Genomic DNA, 18835 nt, shown 5'->3' on the forward strand with positions numbered 1-18835 from the left:
CATTTTGTTCCATGTGGTTGACAAACAAAAACAGTAGACAATAACACAACAATCATACAATACACAACAATCTGTTCTAAAATTTAGACCCAGTCCATACAGTCAACAGTCAATACATTACAAAGAATCAACCTCAACACATTAGGCAATTTAGTCATTTATTTGTTGTCCATTTCTGACTCTTTTATTAGGAGTTGGTGGCTGAAGGAGATCCATATAGCCTAACTTACAATAACATTTCTCCCAAAATAGTGTCAGACTTCACAACACAGTCAGTTGTTTATCCTTTGGAGTGTTGAGTAGAGCTGATGGATCATAGAGTTCTGGTGGTCCCATATCCCCATATCGGCTGCCTGTGGAGCATAAATAATACAGTATGTTTAAGGCTTTCATGAGGACTTGTTGGATTAGACCCCTTCAGCATGATCACTGCGTTTGCTACACTTGTTTATACAGAAGTTCAATGTGCAATATGTCATCATGAAAATGCAACGCATCACTTGCAAATACACTGATACAAGAAAAAGATTTGTATGAAAGGCCTACACAGTGCTAGCCTAACTAGCAGTAGCTAACATTCTAAGCTAAGTTGCTAACATAACATACACACAGTGTAGCATCAAGAGCACCTAAGGTCACACACAGCAACATAGTAAACTACTACACATACACACCAACACACTTTTATGGGTCTTTTCTTACCTTGAAGTGAGGTTGATAGACACATTTTTCCATGCCAAGTTGTCAGTTGTGGTTTGATGGTCACTGGTGTTGAGTAAATCTATCCCCCATTGACAGATTCACCATTTTTAGAGAAGTTTGTATTTTATGTTACATTTTAATAAAATAGGGTTTCTATGGTTCTGACATGAATGGGTTCTTCTTTACACAAAGCAGAAGCTGGTAAACAATAAAAAAACAACTAAACAAAAAGTGAGTGACCCAGCCTTGGGATTCGAACTCTCAACCTCAAGATAAGGACATGTCAATATGGCTACATGCAGAGGACTATCCCCTACACCACTCAACTGCAGGACTTGTGGCAGTAGAAAGTTAGCCGTGTTTGTTAGAAAGTATTGGACTTACTCATAATTAACAGTCAGATGTGTTTCACACATACTTTCCACTTCAAATCCGGCCAACTGACATCATACCAAAACAATAATGTTTGAATGTGATTTTTTTTTTCTAAACTAACATCCTGTGCTGGGAATTGAACTTGAAACCATGTTTCGAGGCCAACTGCTTAACTGTTAGTCCATGACTGCCCAAGCACAACATGCTGACATCCATAGTCTCATATGTCAGATATAGTTCCAATTGACATGATTTAAAGAATTTGTAACTTTCACAGTTTCGCGAAAAATAAACAATAAATATCTACTTGAGTGTTTTTTAAATTGGTAATACAGGATTCAAACCTGCAATCCTCTGATCTTGTGGCCATTCCCCTATCCAGACCACAGCAGCTCAAACATTGTCTTGCTTTACCTAAGCATTTTTCTTTTGTAATTTCGCTCGAAATTAAATGTGAAAATATTGCTAATTAAAGCTGGAGTCATGGGTCTGGTGGCCATCTGAACATTTTCATACCATGTTCCAGGAAGTATGGAAGTAGGTAAGGTTATCTCCATGTTGGGGATTGAACTTGCAACCTTTGAGGTTGAAGACCAGCTGTTTAACCACTACTCCATGGTCGCCTCAGCTGTTGTCATGACATCTAACCACTCATATGCCAGATAGAGTTCCAATTTACAAACTCAAAGACATTGTGTTAGGATGTCAGTTGTACTTAAAAACACAATGCCAACCAGAGTTAATTTATTGGTACCTGAAAACCTGTAGAGAACACCTAAAATGTGTATGTCATCTGGACATTTTTGCAATATTGAGTACTACAGCGTTAACTTTTCTAGTTCAAAGTACTGTTGGGGAATACAGTGTGTGAGTAACTTGGTTGGTGGAGAAAATTGCCTTACTCCCCGTGTACAAGGCACAATCAGCTTTAATTAAGCAATACGAGACATGCAAAAGCAAAAGCAAAAGCAGTCCATCAGAAAGGAAAAGAATCACGATAGTGAAGACTGATATTTAAAGCTAACCCTTCAAAGTGACTAAAAGGATAACTTCTGCCAATTTCGACATGCTCACACTACCCTGGACTTGTCAGTACCTGATATTTTTTTGTTTCTTTTTCAGCCTTTTTTGAGATCCTGGTCATTGTAATGGGGACAGAGTATGTTTACATTTATTTAAAACAAAAAAACATCTTGATTTATTCACAATAACATCCAAAAGGTTATGCAACATCAGTAGACAACTGGCAAAGAGCGATACTTTTTGGGATAATATTTTGAGTAGGCCTATGTGAAGGTTGTAATGTAAACAAAGTCTCCCCCCATTAGAATAGCTCAAATCTCAGAAAGGGCTGAGCCGAAAAATGCAGCATCACCAGGTACTGACAAGTCAAGGGTAGCGGGAACAATACAACAGCATATTGAAATTGGCTAAAGTTCTCCTTTAACATGGACAAAAATCCCACAAGACATTATAAAGAAATCCAGGCAGCGGCTATACTTTTTGCACAAATGTAATGAATTACAAAGAGTAGTGCGCTCTGCTGAGCGCTGTATTCATGCACCTCAGCCTGCCGTGAAGGCCATCTAAGGGAGTAAAATCTAGGTCCCATAAAATTCTCAAAGACCAGTCACACCAAGGATATGGACTTTTCCGAAAATTAAGATCTGGCAGGTGACTTTGCTGTCATAGGGCAAGTACAGAGAGACAGAGAAGGAGTTTCTTTCCTCAAGCCATTCATTTATTGAACTCCTAATGATTGGACTGAACACACACACACACACACACACACACACACACACACACACACACACACACACACACACACACACACACACACACACACACACACACAAACACACACACCTTTATTCTGCACATCCATTTCATTTGACGTGCAAGTGTCTCTAAGTATATAAGACATAAACACTCTTGTATCCTTGTATCCTTCATCACACCTCCTTCAGAAGCAGGTTATACGGCCGGACACTGGGCAAAAAGGCTCTGTTTCCGGGGATGTTTGTATGAAGATATTTCTGGATATTTCCAATATACGGAGATATATTGATAGATACGGTACTGATACGCTGGTGCCAATTTTCATATATGGAGCATATCCGAATCTCGGAATGGGACAGTTTCGACATGAGACAAATCCGGATGCCGTTTTCTCACCTGATATGGCACGTGCTTCACGTATTTGATGCAGATACTCTCACGGATGTGTTCCATTCTTGTAGTTGTATATCTCCGGATCTGTGAGGCATGGGACGACCCATACCTCCCACGACCAGGCAATAAATTGATTTCACAGGCATTTATGTACATGCCTTTATCACGCTAGGTGTTTTTAGCTTCTTCCCCANAGTTGTTACAACAATGAACTCACACGTACTGGACAATGTTCATCTATAAACGACTGTGCACCTTGCAGGGAAGCTCAAATCTCAGAATACTTTGTATAATGACAAAAAAAGCTTTCTATTCTATTACTTAGGTCTATTACAACTTAGTCTTGCCTGGTTACCATCCTAATCACGAGTGAGATTGTCTTTCAGATCGAAACGATTGTGGAAGCTGAGGATTTCCCAACATGTGACGGGCATGTTGCCACATCTGTGATGTTGCCAAAGTTGCCGAAATTACTTATGCTGACGTTAGGTTAAACTGCCCTACAAAAGGTAAACAGCAGTGCCAACAATGAAACTGAGGGGAAAAAATGCCTTCAAAGACTTGGTAGGTTGGATATTGTAGTTACTGCAAATTTGACATAGCAATATTTGTAAAACAGGGCACATTTTGACCATAACTCTTAGTCACAAGATAAAGGAGGTCTTTATGAAAATCATTTTCAGAATGAACACATTTTCAGAATGAACCTACGGTAATTGGTTACTGCACTTTGCCTTTGTAAGGCAGTATACTTCTTTCAACATAATATAATAGACACAAATCTACTGCAAAACAACAATTAGGCCACCTTTAAATTACTGCTAAATCCCAGCTAAAATCATATTATAACAGACAATTATTTTGTTGTTTTGAATGTTCTTTCTTTAATTGCTTATTTTACATTTACATTTAATCATATTTCAAGCTTTGTCGGCCGCAGAAGGGGGGGGAGGGGGGTAACGAAGGGAGAACCGGCCACTATCGGTCACTCGCTGTCTGGGCTTGCAGGCATCAATTGAAGTACGCCAGCAAGGCGCACACTTCTCCATCTCAGACAGAGCACAACAAATGTGCACTTGTTTCCCCATCAGGCACAAGGCTAGCATCAGCCCCTTTGAGGAAGTCGAGGTCGTCCTCCTCCAGGACATCCTGCGCCACCAGCACCACTGCTTGAAAAGCAACAAAAAATAGGGCAGTTTTAAACAATGTGTTAAACATTAAAAAATATGTACAGTTCAAAACCCACACTCATGCTTGTTTACCATGAACATGCCAAAGAACTGGTCACATGAGATAATACAGCAGGATTTTCACAAGATTATCCAGCAGATCAACCAAGCATAGTTCAATTGTGGTTTATCCACAGGAGTACAGTAGCTGTCATAGTAATATCCCTTACAAAAATTAACCATGGTTCTACTATTTAACTTTGATACACTATTTGCCATAAACCATGGTCCCCCCCACGTTTCCTTATGCTTGCATCTCTTAAGCCTGGTTTAGACTCGTCCTTTAGTTGGAGGACACGTACTGTCAGCAGGGTAACGGCAGATCAAGTACCCAAACAGCCACCACGCCCTCCCTTTTAGCGCTGAATAGACCCCTTGCCGCGATCAACGTATAGTTCTCCCAGTTTGAATTGTTCGCGATCTGCCACTGCCCCCCCACTGACAGTATGTGTCCCCCAACTGATGGAGGAGTCTTTTTTAAAAAAGATATTATTGTCTTCATAATGACAGTACAGTGCAGATGATGACAGGAAGCAAGTTGGGAGAGAGAGATGGGGAAGGGCTGGCAAAGGACCCAGGCCAGGAATTGAACCCGGGTCGGTCGCATTGCAAACGAGTGCCCTGCCATATGCTCCATGGTAGGGCCTGACGGAGGAGTCAAAACAGACCTTTAGTGTTGGCTGCCCATTTGCAAATACCTTGTACCAAATGCGGTCATTCTAAAAACTAACAATAGTACTCGGAAGAAAGAAAGGGGATATTGGCTAATTGCCCCCTGAAGTGAAGTAGTGACAAAAGAAAGTGATGGCAGTTGTATGATGGGGTTGGTAGTTGTGGTTTTACCTACCCGCTCACGTCTGCTCATCAAATTTTTCCTTTTTTTCTCACGTCATCAGTCTTCCCCGCAAGGCCCAGTTGTTTGACTTTTAAGATTCTCAAAGAATCTATTTCAGGCTTCTGCGAGACAGAAAGAAACTGAGTTAGTCTTTTTTATACATCATAATCACATAAATGAGTTATGAGTAAACTCTCTGGTCCCCAGCTCTACCCAGAGTCCTTACTAGCCTGGATGATGGCATTGGTGACCTCGTCACTATTAGGTAATCTACAGCTGAACAGAAAACATACAATGCTGTACACAAGTTTTCATTACTTTATGACTAAACGTGTAATGGTGATCCAAATATACAGTGCACGGCAATAATGACTACACCCCTGTTGAAAAGTAACATTGTGAATATATATATTTTTGAAAACACATAAGTTGTTCCCAAAATGATTGTAGAGTAACTGTAATACAAAAATGTTTTCATCTTATGGCAGAAAAGTAAGGTCAGTAGTATAACTTGAATGACATATTTGTCCATTTTTTTGTGCAATTATGCTATGTTAAACTGTCTGAGAAGGGGCGTGCTGGCCCGAAACGTCTTGAAATTGAAATGGATTTAAAGGGAGGTCATCGTTGTGTGTGTTTCATCCTTGCCTTACATTGAACTTTTACATTATGAGTCCCCACCAGGCCAAAATAGATGTGTGTGAGATTTGAATGAAATCATGTGGAGAGTATGTATCATGATCTGCTTCAGTAGTCACAGTACATGTCGACAAGCATGTTTCTTTTGGTGAAATTCAGCTTCCTCCTGTTGATGGCATCCACACAGCCCCAAACCGTGCAACTCTCACTACCATGCTTGACTTTAAGCATGGGCACTTTTCTTTGTTGAGAAGGATACAGCTGATACTAGGGAGGGGGAGGTGGGGGGCGTGGCCAGGCTTATGATAGGGTCAGGGGGGTGTTTGGAGGCTTGTGATGAGTCCAAGGGGGCGTTTGCTCAAAAAAGGTTGAGAACCACTGATCTAAAGCTAATTTGTTTATCATGGTGTCATTAGATCACAGTACATGGTTCCATATCCCATATCCTTAGTCTGTTTGACTATGAGACCATGATAAACAATTTTGCATCAGTAGATGGTGTCAAGCATGTGTGGTGGTAAAAAGTGATTTGTAGAAAGAAAAGTGCCTCATGCTGAAAGTCAAGCATGGTAGTAGGACCGAAATGTTTCGGACATGTACCGATGCCGTCCGCAGTAGGAAGCTGAATTTCACCACTAGAAACATGCTTGTTAACATGTACTGTGACTACTGAACATCATCAGATCATGATACTCTCCATAGGATTTCCTTCAAATCTCATATACATCTTGTTTAGCTAGGTCCAGACTCGAAATGTAAAAGTTCAATGTAAGGCAAGGATGAAATGCACAGCGATGACCTCCCTTTTAATCTTTCAAATTCGTGAAGATTCGGGCCAACACGGCCCCTCCATAGACAGTTTAACATAGGGGTGTACTCACCTTTGCACCAGCATAATTTCACAACAATGGACAAATATGTCATTCAAGTTATACTATTGACCTTACTTTTCTGCAGTAAGCTGAAAAGATGTTGTATTACACTTACTCTATGGTCATTTTGGAAATAACTTGTGTGTTTATTGAAATATTGTTCAAAATATTACTTTTTCAACAGGAGTGTACTCATCAACATATATATGGTCATCTGGTTGCATTACATCTTTCTCTATTAATAGCACTTTGATCACAGAAGTATGGGCTGACATGCTCAGAGTAAACCTGTTTACCTGGCCTGTGGTCCAAGTCGTCACTGCAACTCTTCCTCCAACGCACGATGTGTTCGCCTCACTCATGCCTGATGAAAAAAAAATGATAACACAATCACATATTGTTATGCTAAGAAATTTCAATGTGATTCACTAGCCGAAATGGGATAAATGCAGAGAAAGAATTTCCCCTAGGGGACCAAAATTGGCTCCAATCCAAATTGGCTAAAAAATACTGTTACAAACAGTGGACAATTGTTTCTTGAATTTCCCACAGGATGAATAAAGTGCTTAGTGATACAGTGAATAAAGTACCTTATCTGTAAAAGACAGCCTGAACCTTACTGATGTTTTCTCTAGTTTGACGATGAGAACCTCAGGGTTATTTGAGATGGTTAAAATGGAAATTGCACATGTAAAGTCTAGATCATTTTCTTTCCCTTAAAACATGCAGTCAAATATATTACCGACAGGTCCTGAGGAACTCCGGAGGGTTCTGGGTTCCATTGGAGGGTTGGGGTTGCGGGGTGTTGATAATGCATTGCAACCACCGTCTCCTGGAGTGTCTCATGACATTCATGGAGCTGCGGATGTAGAATAGAGTGAAGTACTTTTTATCATGTTAGGCCTAATTCCAAACAAAATTAAGGTGTTTATCAGCTTACATAAATACACAAATACAAAACCAAAACATGCAGAGGCCTTATACACATCTCTCTCTCTCTCTCTCTCTCTCTCTCTCTCTCTCTCTCTCTCTCTCTCTCTCACTCACACACACACACACACAGTCCTAGATGGGCATCATGTCATCCATACGATGTCATCAATTACCCTATAACAAAACAAATTCTTAAATTCACAATTTCTCGTTCTCTTCTTTCTGGCACAGAAGTCTCTAGCTCTATGTGTGCATTGGAGCAAGAGCAACGACAGGGCATACTCCTGTTCTGTCAAATAACATCGGAGGGGGCTTCTTTACCTCTGCCCCGTTCATAACGACACATGCTGTGACCATCTCTCATCTTACAGAAAGGCAATTGAGAGTGTGTGTTTTTCGCTTGGTCAAGGGGGACAAATCATATATTAGAACAATACAGCCACACTTTCAAGACTATACAAGGTGATAACTTAGTTGTGTGCGACATTCAGACACAAGTGTCCATGATGTCATTAACTTTTAGATATCACGGAAAATAAGCTTTATGTCAAACAAATCTAAACCAAATAGTCTCCTCCTAGCTAGTTAAAATGTAGCAGGTTACCAAATGTTGTCGTAATTTCAAAATCTAGCCCCTGCAGATATCCGACGTCATATATCCAATGTCAGTAAAACGTCTATGCATACATTCATTCGTGACACCGTATCACTTGCCCAAAGGTTTAGTATTTTTAGGTGGTGGCAGGCTAGCTAACGTTAACATCTGCCTACCAGACCGAAAAAGCTAGGCTAGCTAACATGCTAAGATAACCGTCCTTGTTTAGTGGACAGTACAAGGCGCTGGTTAGTTAGCAAGTTAGCTATACGGTCAGTCAGAAAACATTAGGAAAGTTAAACATTACAATATTCAGGCATGCTTTAATTTTGATCTAGAGCTACTTTAAGACAATACACCGTATGTTCCTCTAATCTGTTACTTCAACTTACCTCAGAATGTCTTAAAGTCTGGTCCATCCTCATCATGAAATTACCTCGAACAACCTCGCCAGCCATCTCACTTGGACACCGTCTCGGAGTCCTCATAGTCCCTCCCATAGCCTAGAGCTAGAACTAAATAAGGTTTTTTGATGGCTTAACAAGTCTGCGACAGATTTCTGGAAAGTCTGTGATAAAGATGCTGCCAACTAACGTACGACAGAAATCCAGATAGGAAGCGGCGGGCTGCCGCGCAGAGCTTCATAATCATAACGGCACTGGCAGAGGGAGGGCCAACATTCTATTCAATGCGATTGGCAGCACACGTCATTCAAAATACCGGTATCCAGTCAAAATATCTCCGTATTCACCAAACACAATTCCGGAGTCAAAATATGCCAAGATTTTCACGGATTCTTGAAAAGTCGGGAAATGGTCGAAATCTGGTCCGAATATGCCGCGTGTCATAAAACATATCCAGTCAAAATATCTCCGGATTCAAGCCTATTTTGCCCAGTGGGATGGCAGCCATGACGATCTTTCTCTCCTGGTCAGGGGGGGTGCCATTAGGCACGGGTACCAGCCAGTACTCTGAGCGTGAGGTGATCTTCCTCACTTTGGGGTTGATGCGATTCTGCAGGCACACCTTCAAAGTGGAAGTTACAGTTTTTGCCTACTGCTTAAACACTATAGGCAGATGCTTAAACCAAAGTAGCATATCGCTAAGTTGTTGGTGCATAACTTAAACACTTATTGCTTGACTTTAAACAAAAGTAAGCATTACACTTTCATACCAGTTTAGCAAGGCACTTGCTCCTTTACGCAACACACAGACTCCAGCTGTCTACACACAATTTCATACACAAGACACTTTGTTCAAAAGTAAAATCTCAGAGTGTCATTGTGAAAACACATCTGTTAAAAAAACAAAACACACTGATGTATGACAAGATTTAGACACAGACAATAAAACACATGCTTTCAAAATTGAACACTATTCTGCCATGTTACAAAGTTGCATGTTTTATATTACATTGCATTTGTTTTATTTTGCATTTATTTATTTTACTTTGATTGCTTGTATGCTAAACAAGGCGAATAGCACAATGGTACTAAAGTGTAGAATATGGAGTATGACATTGACTGACTCACGTACTGTATTACCTAGCCTGATACATGCCGCCAAGAGTAGCCTTTTGTCTTCATCATCACATGTTAGGTAATGTAATAGTTTGTAGAAATAGTGTCATTTTCAGAACATAATCAAGCAAGACCACTTGAGCAAACTGACTGAACATGATATAATTTTGATGATGTCATGTACATGTCAGCTACATAGTGTGTCTGTGAAAATGTTTTGTATTTCGTGAATACCTCATACCTCATAACCAAACAAAGCAGCCTATATTGACTTGATTGTCATTGATGATTGTCATTACAGCATGTTGACATAACCACATATTTATATCATATTTAGATGTTTGAAAATGTGTGAATATAACCAATACACAAAAAAGGTAGGCCTACATAAGCTCACCTACACACTGTTGTATTTAGAGTGATGTACTGTTTGAGATATTTTATATGATATATTATATATTTTGTTTCGGTTTAATGTCCTGTACTGTAAGGTGCAGTTTTGTAATGTACAGTATTGCATTTTGGGGTCTTGTGAAAATGTACATTCTGTGAGACTGAATAGACTGCTCCAAAAAGAAAGACTGCTGTGTTTTGTATAAAGCAGACAACTGTTTTAAAGTTGATCTAATTTGTTTTCTCATTTGGTGCTTTTGTGTGTCTTTTGACATGAAAGTGAGGTTTTGACAAAAGCTTGTAAGGTTTTTATGGCAATGTTTATGCTTTTATAGCAGAGCTTCATGTTGCCATATATGTGATGGGTTTATCTCCAAGTGTTGAGAGTAATTGGCTTGTGTGTAGAGTTTTGACTCTATGAGCCAAATTTTGCAAATTGTGTGCAAGCAGTCGGCAAAAACTGTAATAGGTTATAGTCAAAAGATCTGAGTAAATAGTCTAGAGTTAACTTATCCCCTTAGCACAGAGCCTTTGTTATAACCTTACTGTCAACAAAATTGGGCAAATGCCCAGTGCATCACCTGGGAGGGGGCGACACCATCGCAAAACCCTTTCCCTGGTGCCTGGCGGCATTAGGAAAATTGCAAAATAGCACTTTGAAAGACATTTATTTCTGTGATAGCACTACCAGAGGTCACTCCGCCCAGACTATAAATCACTGTACGGTAGGTCCGCCACTGGCTTTACAGCAATGCAGACTCAAAGACTTAATTTCAAAATGGAATGGCTTTATGATTACCTTGTATGTCTTGCCATTTTTCTTGGACGTGAACTTCTTGGCGTAGCCGTCTCTCTCTGTGACTGTGATGTCTGGCGTGGAGTAGATGCCGCGGCCGTACACCGCCCCGCTGCCGGCCTTGTAGTTGCTGCCAATGATGCCCTCCGCGCCCTGCTTGCTGGTGCCGTGGTAGGACACGGGCCACTCGTGTGGGTCGGAACCGTGCCGGTAGCCTACAATAGAACAACACGTTACATTTTTAAAAATGTGAAATATCAAATTTAGTGGTCTGTGATGACCTCCACGCCCTGCTTGCGTGCCATGGTAAGACACTGGACATTAGTGTGGGTCGGAACCAGTCCGGTAGTCTGTCTGCAACAGAACAATGCAGTACATACGGTAACAGTGGGCAGTCATGGGTAGGCACTTAGGGCATCAGACTTGTAGCCCAAAGTTTCCCGGTTTGTCTCCCGACCCACCAGTTTGGTGAGGTTGGGTAATTAACCAGTGCTCTTCTCATTCTCCTCCATTACTGCAGTACCCTGAGCATGGTACCGTCCCACTGCACTGCTCCCTTGGGTGCCGTTTGGGGCTACCCCCTTGCACGGGTGAGGCATGAATGCATTTATTTGTGAGCACATGTGCTGTGGAGTTCCGTGTCACAATGACAATGAGAGTTTCCCAGCTGGGCTTTCACTTTCACAGCATTACAGTGAGTTGGTGAGTTGGGTCTTCAGTTACAGTGAGTTGGGTCTTCTACAGAAGGTTTCAGATTGATAAAACCAAAAAAACCCTTATTTTACCAGGAAGAAAGACACATTAACATAAAAAATCTATTTTCAAGTGCGCCGTGGCCAAAAGGCAGCACAAGTTACAAAAAAAATGTTTTCAACTGCAATAATAGTAATGGAATTAGTTCAATCAAATCCAGGTTCTGCTTCAACATATGAATTGTTTAAAGCAACAACAGGATATTGGTTCAAAGTCCCTGGAGCAATGTGGGGTTTAGGTCGGTGATTAGCTCAAGGGCACTTGAGGCATTCATGGATGAGGGTATTGCAGACAACCGTGCAAACCAAAAATCACTGTTGTCCACATTTGTCCTGGTGTAGGATTTGCATCCTTGCAAACCAAAAATCAATTCCTTATTATGCCTCTTTTCCACTGCTGGTTTTCTGGTAGGCCTACAGCTCGACAAAGCGCGACTCGGCCACAAGAGTCACGCTGTGTCGAGCTGTAGGCCTACCAGAAATCCAACAGTGGAAAAGAGACAATACTGTACTTTCTCTGTATATTTCCCCATCAGTGTAAGTGATTGGAATGAGGTAAGGGGGAACCAATCAAGTAATAAGCCAACCACTGCCTATTATTGTTATTGTTGTTGGTGGTGGTGTTTACCTTTTGACCCAAGCCAGGCGTTGCCATCAGGGTATTTATTGAGCACCTTGAGGGCGAATCTCTTCCACCCATAGGGCCGCTTGTAGATTTCTCCGCCCCTTGTGTACGTGCCACTGTCCTTCACGTTGGTAAAGTCGCAGTCAAAGCGTGGATCGAAGAAATCGTCGTCCATGATGAAGAGGTCATTGCGGAGACTAGGCCGGCTACGGACGCCCGTCTTGCGCTCCTGCACGTCCTGCCAGAACTCGTCGTCGAACCAGACGGCCGACAGGAAGTCGTTGACGGACAGGACGTCGGGGTGCGGGTGCAACGGGCAGTAACTCTGCACGACCTCTGGCGGCGCGCAGGATTTGGGACGAACCGTCACCCCGAGGACGGCCGACAAAGCCTCAAATAGGATGTCAATGTCAATGTCCACGCCCATGGCTTCCTTACAGCAAAGATAGTACATGGGAGTTGTGGTTAGTACGTAGATGTGAAAAATGTTTACAGTAAACAAGGGTACAAAGGTGCAATTTTACACAATAATACATAAATACCTATTTACCTTTCTTTTGTGTGTGATACAGACCTGTAGTGCTAGGGGATGGTGTTGTAGAGAGCTTAAGTTGCAGATGGCTCTCAATGCACAAGTGTAAATCTGCAGCCAACACCGCTCTGTATTTATATACCTGTCTTCCTGCCCGTAGGCTTAGCCCTTTAGGCCCACAGATATTTCTCAATACTCTTTCGCAATAGGCCCACAATTGCTTGTCAGTTCATGTGAATGGAATGAGATCAGGTGTGGCTGATGCAGTTTGACTAGATCGCTGTGCCCAGTCTGTACCCGCATCTAAATAAAACACAAGAGAGCTGAAGCATGAACCCCCTCAGTTCACCAGAATTTCACATCACTCTTTGACTCAGGGCCAACCAGTGGGGTTGAAGCTATAACACTGGAAGGTTGGCAGGGGCACATTAGAACAAGAAAGTATCACACACTCATCAGGTGTGTGTGTGTGTATGTGTGTGTGTGTGTGTGTGTGTGTGCGTGCGTGTGCGCGCGCGCGCTTTTGTGCGTTTGTGTGTGTGTTGGCATGTGTGCGTGGTCATGCACTAATTTGTGAGTAATGAAAAGTGTTTTTGCTGAGAGACTCAAAAGTAAAATAAAAATGGAAGTTAGAAAAGTTTTTTTTAGTTTAAAAAGTGGCCACATTGAAAATGGCAGCTTGAAAAAAGAGATTTTTATTTTATTTATGGGGGTTTGGATTTAAGCAGCCTGATGCAGAAGCTGTCCCTTATGTCAGCTGATGTGGACAGGCATGCACCTGTACCTGCGGCCAGATGGTAGTGGGGTGAAGTGTCTGTAGCTAGCGTGGTGTGGATCAGATATTATGCGTTTGGCCTTCCTTAAACAACATTGGTTGTAAGGACTATGGATGTTGGGTGGAGCAGATTTTATCAGATTACACACCGAAGGGCTCTGTCTCGAGCAGTGGTGTTACCATACCAGGCTGTAACATGAACAGTTAGGATACTTTCCATGGTACAGCGGTAGAAATTGGCCAGTATACTACTGTCCATGCCATACCTGTGCAGCTGCCTCAGACATGCCGATCATGTCTATTTTGTCTATCTGTCCAAGACTTTTCTGGACTCCTTTCTGGACCAGTACAGTACATGTCCTGCTAATAAGGTCCATGATTTGGAGGTCTAACTCTGAATCAAATTAAACGTTGAAATTTAATTAAACATTTGAACCATTGTGACTTTGTCACAGGGACATCTAATACAGGTTGAATATCATATAATAATAATATAATGTTATGTTATGACATTATCAATGACATTATGACTATTATTCATTAATGTTAATCACAATGAAACACTAAAATGACTACTAATTATTTTTGGAACACTTTCTGTTATCTGTTTAATTAATTAATTTAGGTGTGCATGTATGGACTGTATGTTCATGCATTTATACATGTTCATATACAAGACATTGGTGAAAAGACATCATCTGGCGTTATACAATGCACCTTCAGTGCATTTTAACCTGGATATCCAAGAATGACTTTAAAAAAGACGTTCCGACGTCTCATTGCACAGTGAGCCAATAGCATATTATTTTTCACATACAAGACTTCCAGAGAAGAACACTCCCTCCAACAAGCATAGAGGTTCCAGAGAAATCTCTGTGAATAGACCAGTTTTTCACAAGAGTGCCTGGAGGTAGTTGCCCGATTGTCATCGAGGGTGTTGCATCACTAGGGGGATGTGGCCTGGCTATGGAGGTAGACATAAACGGTGTTTAAAAAAACATGCGCACACACATACTCAACCACACAGGTTCAACAGAAATCGTAATAGATCGACATTTCCCAGGATTTGCATATAGCATTTACCAACACCTGTGGGTGCACACATGCACACACGCGCACGCACGCACGCACGCACGCACGCACACACACACGCACACAGACCCACCTTAGTGTCTTTATTGATTTCCAATCATATCAACACTAACAATAGCTCAACAATGTTTTTACACTTTTACTTTTACCAGTAACAACAAAACTACCCCAGCAAAATGGGTCAAAACATACTGTATGTATGAGGCGCCGCCTAGCCAATATGTCAGGAATTGCATACACATCACCGCTAAAAGCTTGCACGTACCTTACTTTTCCTCGCACATCACCGCTAAAAGCTTGCACGTACCTTACTTTTCCTCGCACATCACCGCTAAAAGCTTGCACGTACATTACTTTTCCTCGCACATGCACCCGAAAGGTTTGCACGTACACTGTTATTTGCTTGCACTCGAACAGGAAAACGTTGTGCATACGCCACATTTTCATGCACGCAGTAACAAACATCTCACACACAAACTACTTTGACCTCGCACACACACCACTTTTGCCTCTCACACATACACACATTACACTCATACGCACAATACTTTTATTTGCACATGCACGCCAAACGCTCACACATAATTAGACTTTACTTCGCACATATCCCACTTTTCTATGCACATACACCCTTAAAGCTCGCACACATACCAGTGTTACTACGCACATGCTTGACTTTTCCCTCACGCACATACCACTTTTTTCTTACACATCACTACCATTCAAAATCGAGATTTCAGATGGTGTTTATGACAGGGAAATGGTATATGTGCGACGACGTTAGTGTTGTGTGTCTCTGAGAAAGTGGTGTGTGTGTGTGTATGTAAGTTGTAGTGTGTCACACAAAAAGTGTTGTGTGTGCGAGCTAACATGTAAATTAAGGGCCGAGCTCCGCCCAGGTGCCAGCTCATTATGCAAATGCAGACCGAGTAAAGAAAACATTGAATATTCTGACCATTCTGAACGTTACCCTTCTATTATGTAAAATATATATATATATATATATATATATATATATATATATATATAAATAATAAAATGAATGGTGATACAGTTTCAGAAATAAAAATATTAGCGTCCACTCAAGACAGGAAGTGAAAAAACAACAACCGGAAAACCAGCCCAACCCACTTTCTTTGCCTGAACGTGGGTTGCTCGCACATTTAGTCAAGTTCATTATGTATTTTTGCTGGATTTTTATGGGGATTTGGAAAACTATACATTTTTGAAAAGTAGATAGTATAAGCAATCAGAAAAACAATGTTTCCATTTGCACAGGTGGCGGCCATCTTGGATTTTTCAAAATGGCGTCCGAAAAACCTATATTTTGTCATTTCTCAGCTTATGAATAAGTTAGAACATTGATTTTAACTGCTTAACCAACATTTTCAGGGTCACTGAATCTAATGGTGTTAGTTTTATTGTTGTCAGACATTTTGTTACCACACCAATTTATTTGAACTATTGATTTATAGTATTTATGAGTAGATGGCCCACCATTTAAAACATCCCAGCTTGAATGTGCAAAACTGGTACAGTTTACATGTCCACCATTTTGCTTTACATTTACAGGCTTGCCTGTGCAAATCTCACAGCTACATTGTATCCAGTATACAGGAGCAGCGCCACATAGTGAATGTTTTGAGTGTCAACAGGTGTTCAATTTTTTCATTTGGGGGAATCCTTCAGCATGCATGCATTTTCTGTATGATAATACTGGAAACTGACTGCAAGACAGAGTGACAAATCAATTGGTGTTATTAATATTATTAATGCACATACGAGCATGTCATTAACTGGTGTTGGTGAGTGTGCTTTAGTGTAACAGTGAGGGTTCTGTTTGCTGTTTGTTCTGGTTATATTCATGGGTGAAGAACATTGAGGTGAACAAGAGACATGTCAAGCCCATGAGCTCATTAACTGGAAGCTGTGTATTCTATGCCAGTCTGATGATGCCAAGACGGTGGTTCTGGTCCAGAATCCAAGATTAGACACTAATGGACATGTACGAGAAGTAGTTCAAGAGAGGGTCAGTCTGAGTGATTGGGACCATGTGTTACGACCCCCTGTGCTCCCCCTCCAGGCCATTCCCTGCCAGTGCACGGGTAGGGATAGGTGTGGCTCTCCTGCAGGTCTCCTCTGCCAGTGCACAGGTGGGGTGGGGCCTGATTAGTCTAATTGAGTGCACCTGGGCTCTGGTGGTGGGTATTTAAGAAGCTAGCTTCAGTTCTTTTGTTAGGCACTTTTGGGTAGGGACTGGAGGCTTTTGGTTGGCCTTGGTTAGGTTTGGTTTATTTAGGTTTTGGATAGGCACATAGGGTTTTCATACAGGTTTCTCTGAATCTCTCTCTCCTGCTCTTTATTGTAGTGATGGCAAAATGAAGCTTTTTGAAACTTTGAAGCTTTCATTGGAATTGGTTCGAAAAATGGTTCGAGCTTTGAATCGATTCAAACTCTATGATGACATCTGCTGGCAAAAACGTTGAATTGCAGTTTTAACCAAAACTCGCTCGAATAAATAAATGTAGGGCCTATTCTTGGAAAGAAAAAAAAACGATTGCCTTCACGTTTGGTTTTTGATTACAAGTTAATGGGTTTCATTGTGTATTTTAGTCACTGAACTGTGACAATAGACTAGGCCTACTCATGGGCATAAAAATCTCCTAACAATTTACCACGTTACATTGCAAAACTGGAATATTTTATCCTGGAAAACCGTTTACAAATATTTTAAGACACATCAGTAGAATTCTATTATGGATGCCGCTAATTCCATCTAACTTCAAATGAGTGGCAAACTCGTTTCATTGGCTAGCCTAGATCAGGGATTGAACATGCAACCTAAGAATGAGAGTGCAGCACCTTAACCACTACACCACAGGTCAGTCTCCACCTCAGCGTTAAAAAAAACAAGTTTTTTAAAACAATTGAAGATGGGCGGACTTACACAAATTACTGTATAATGGCGGTTTACTTTTAGCTGCTACATTTTAAAAGGGCAAATTACAGTGGCAGTAGAGCACACTTTCATTGATTCTGCTTTCATGGCGCTGCGTTGAATTATTCCGACTACAATCCCGCAATCGCACACAACTCTTGAAGCAACTTCGACCCTCTGTGCTTCGATGCGCAACCCTTTCAATTCCATCTCGAGTCGTCACGTGACTTTCGAAGCTTCAAACGTCACTAATCATGTGATCAATGCACAACGAATCAAGCTCCGAAACAAGCTTTGTCTTTTTGTTTTTTTCAATTACTCGAAACACGCTCCGAATCAGGAGAGTCAAAGGGCCATCACTACATTCTTTCTCTCTCTCTCCTGCTCTTTCTGTTGCTCTCTCTGTTCTGTTGTTTTTAGGAACTGACTGACTGATTACTGACACATACTTTGCATGCACACACGCTTGACATCATCCAACCCCTAGACATTTGGCCATTGAAGACATTTGAAAATAAATATTTGAAAACTGTATTTTGGTTGTCGTGTCCCTCTTTTATGTTTCAACCCTTGTAACGAGCCAGGGTCGTAACATAAATTGGGATCTCGTCCGGCACACTTAAGTGAAATTTGGGACCTTAAGCGTTGAAATCCAGGTGAGAATTTTTCTGGCTGTATTTTGTAATTTCAAGACTGTCTCTGGTTAGGAAGAGTGTTTCAGCTGGGGTCACACCCTTCCAACGAAGCCCTGTTTGTTGTTTTGCTTTTTATTGTTTTGGAGGGTAATCCTGGGTGGGAACCTTGTGTTCCTGTTGGGGGTACGCTTTCGTGCAGTAAACCCAAATCACTGCAACGAAGTTCATGCGTTTCAAGTCGTCCCGAGCCCAGCAAGCCCTTGAAGACTAGCCAGGTTAGCTAGCTTTTTGGTTAGGTGAGTAGGCCCAGAGTACAGTCTAGTTTAGCAATTTCAATTCCTAAATGCCAAGTGACATTCTCATCTGGATCTCAAATGTAGAATTAACTGTGTGTGCTGGTGAGTAATCATTTTTGGTATAGTCAG

At 41.3% G+C, this 18835-nt stretch overlaps 1 protein-coding gene and 1 long non-coding RNA gene across 3 annotated transcripts; both read right to left on the reverse strand.

The window, feature by feature from the left end:
* Positions 1-1952: 1952 nt before the first annotated feature.
* Positions 1953-13061, reverse strand: LOC134459222 (uncharacterized). The gene is made up of 5 exons (XM_063211523.1): positions 12989-13061; positions 12442-12871; positions 11065-11276; positions 9252-9378; positions 1953-3061 (listed from the first exon to the last, which is right to left on the reverse strand). The coding sequence occupies exons 2-5, from the start codon at positions 12863-12865 to the stop codon at positions 3030-3032; spliced, it is 795 nt and encodes a 264-aa protein (XP_063067593.1). The 5' UTR covers positions 12866-12871; positions 12989-13061; the 3' UTR covers positions 1953-3029.
* On the reverse strand, positions 4220-8846 carry LOC134459224 (uncharacterized). Of its 2 annotated transcripts, none has more exons than XR_010036817.1 (5): positions 8745-8846; positions 7567-7683; positions 7121-7188; positions 5326-5435; positions 4220-4415 (listed from the first exon to the last, which is right to left on the reverse strand). It is a non-coding gene; the product is annotated as an uncharacterized LOC134459224 (long non-coding RNA). The 2 variants fall into 2 exon arrangements; XR_010036818.1 differs by having other exon boundaries at positions 4220-4418.
* Positions 13062-18835: the final 5774 nt, after the last annotated feature.

The sequence above is a fragment of the Engraulis encrasicolus genome, chromosome 12 (assembly GCF_034702125.1).
Source record: "Engraulis encrasicolus isolate BLACKSEA-1 chromosome 12, IST_EnEncr_1.0, whole genome shotgun sequence".
Taxonomy (NCBI): domain Eukaryota; kingdom Metazoa; phylum Chordata; class Actinopteri; order Clupeiformes; family Engraulidae; genus Engraulis; species Engraulis encrasicolus.

Coding starts and splice junctions, on each gene's coding strand:
- LOC134459222 (XM_063211523.1), bottom strand. CDS start 12,865: ATGGGCGTGGACATTGACATTGACATCCTATTTGAGGCTTTGTCGGCC. Junction 11,277..12,441: donor CGCCTGGCTTGGGTCAAAAG/GTAAACACCACC, acceptor GTTCTATTGTAG/GCTACCGGCACGGTTCCGAC. Junction 9,379..11,064: donor AAAATGGCAAGACATACAAG/GTAATCATAAAG, acceptor TCCACTTTGAAG/GTGTGCCTGCAGAATCGCAT.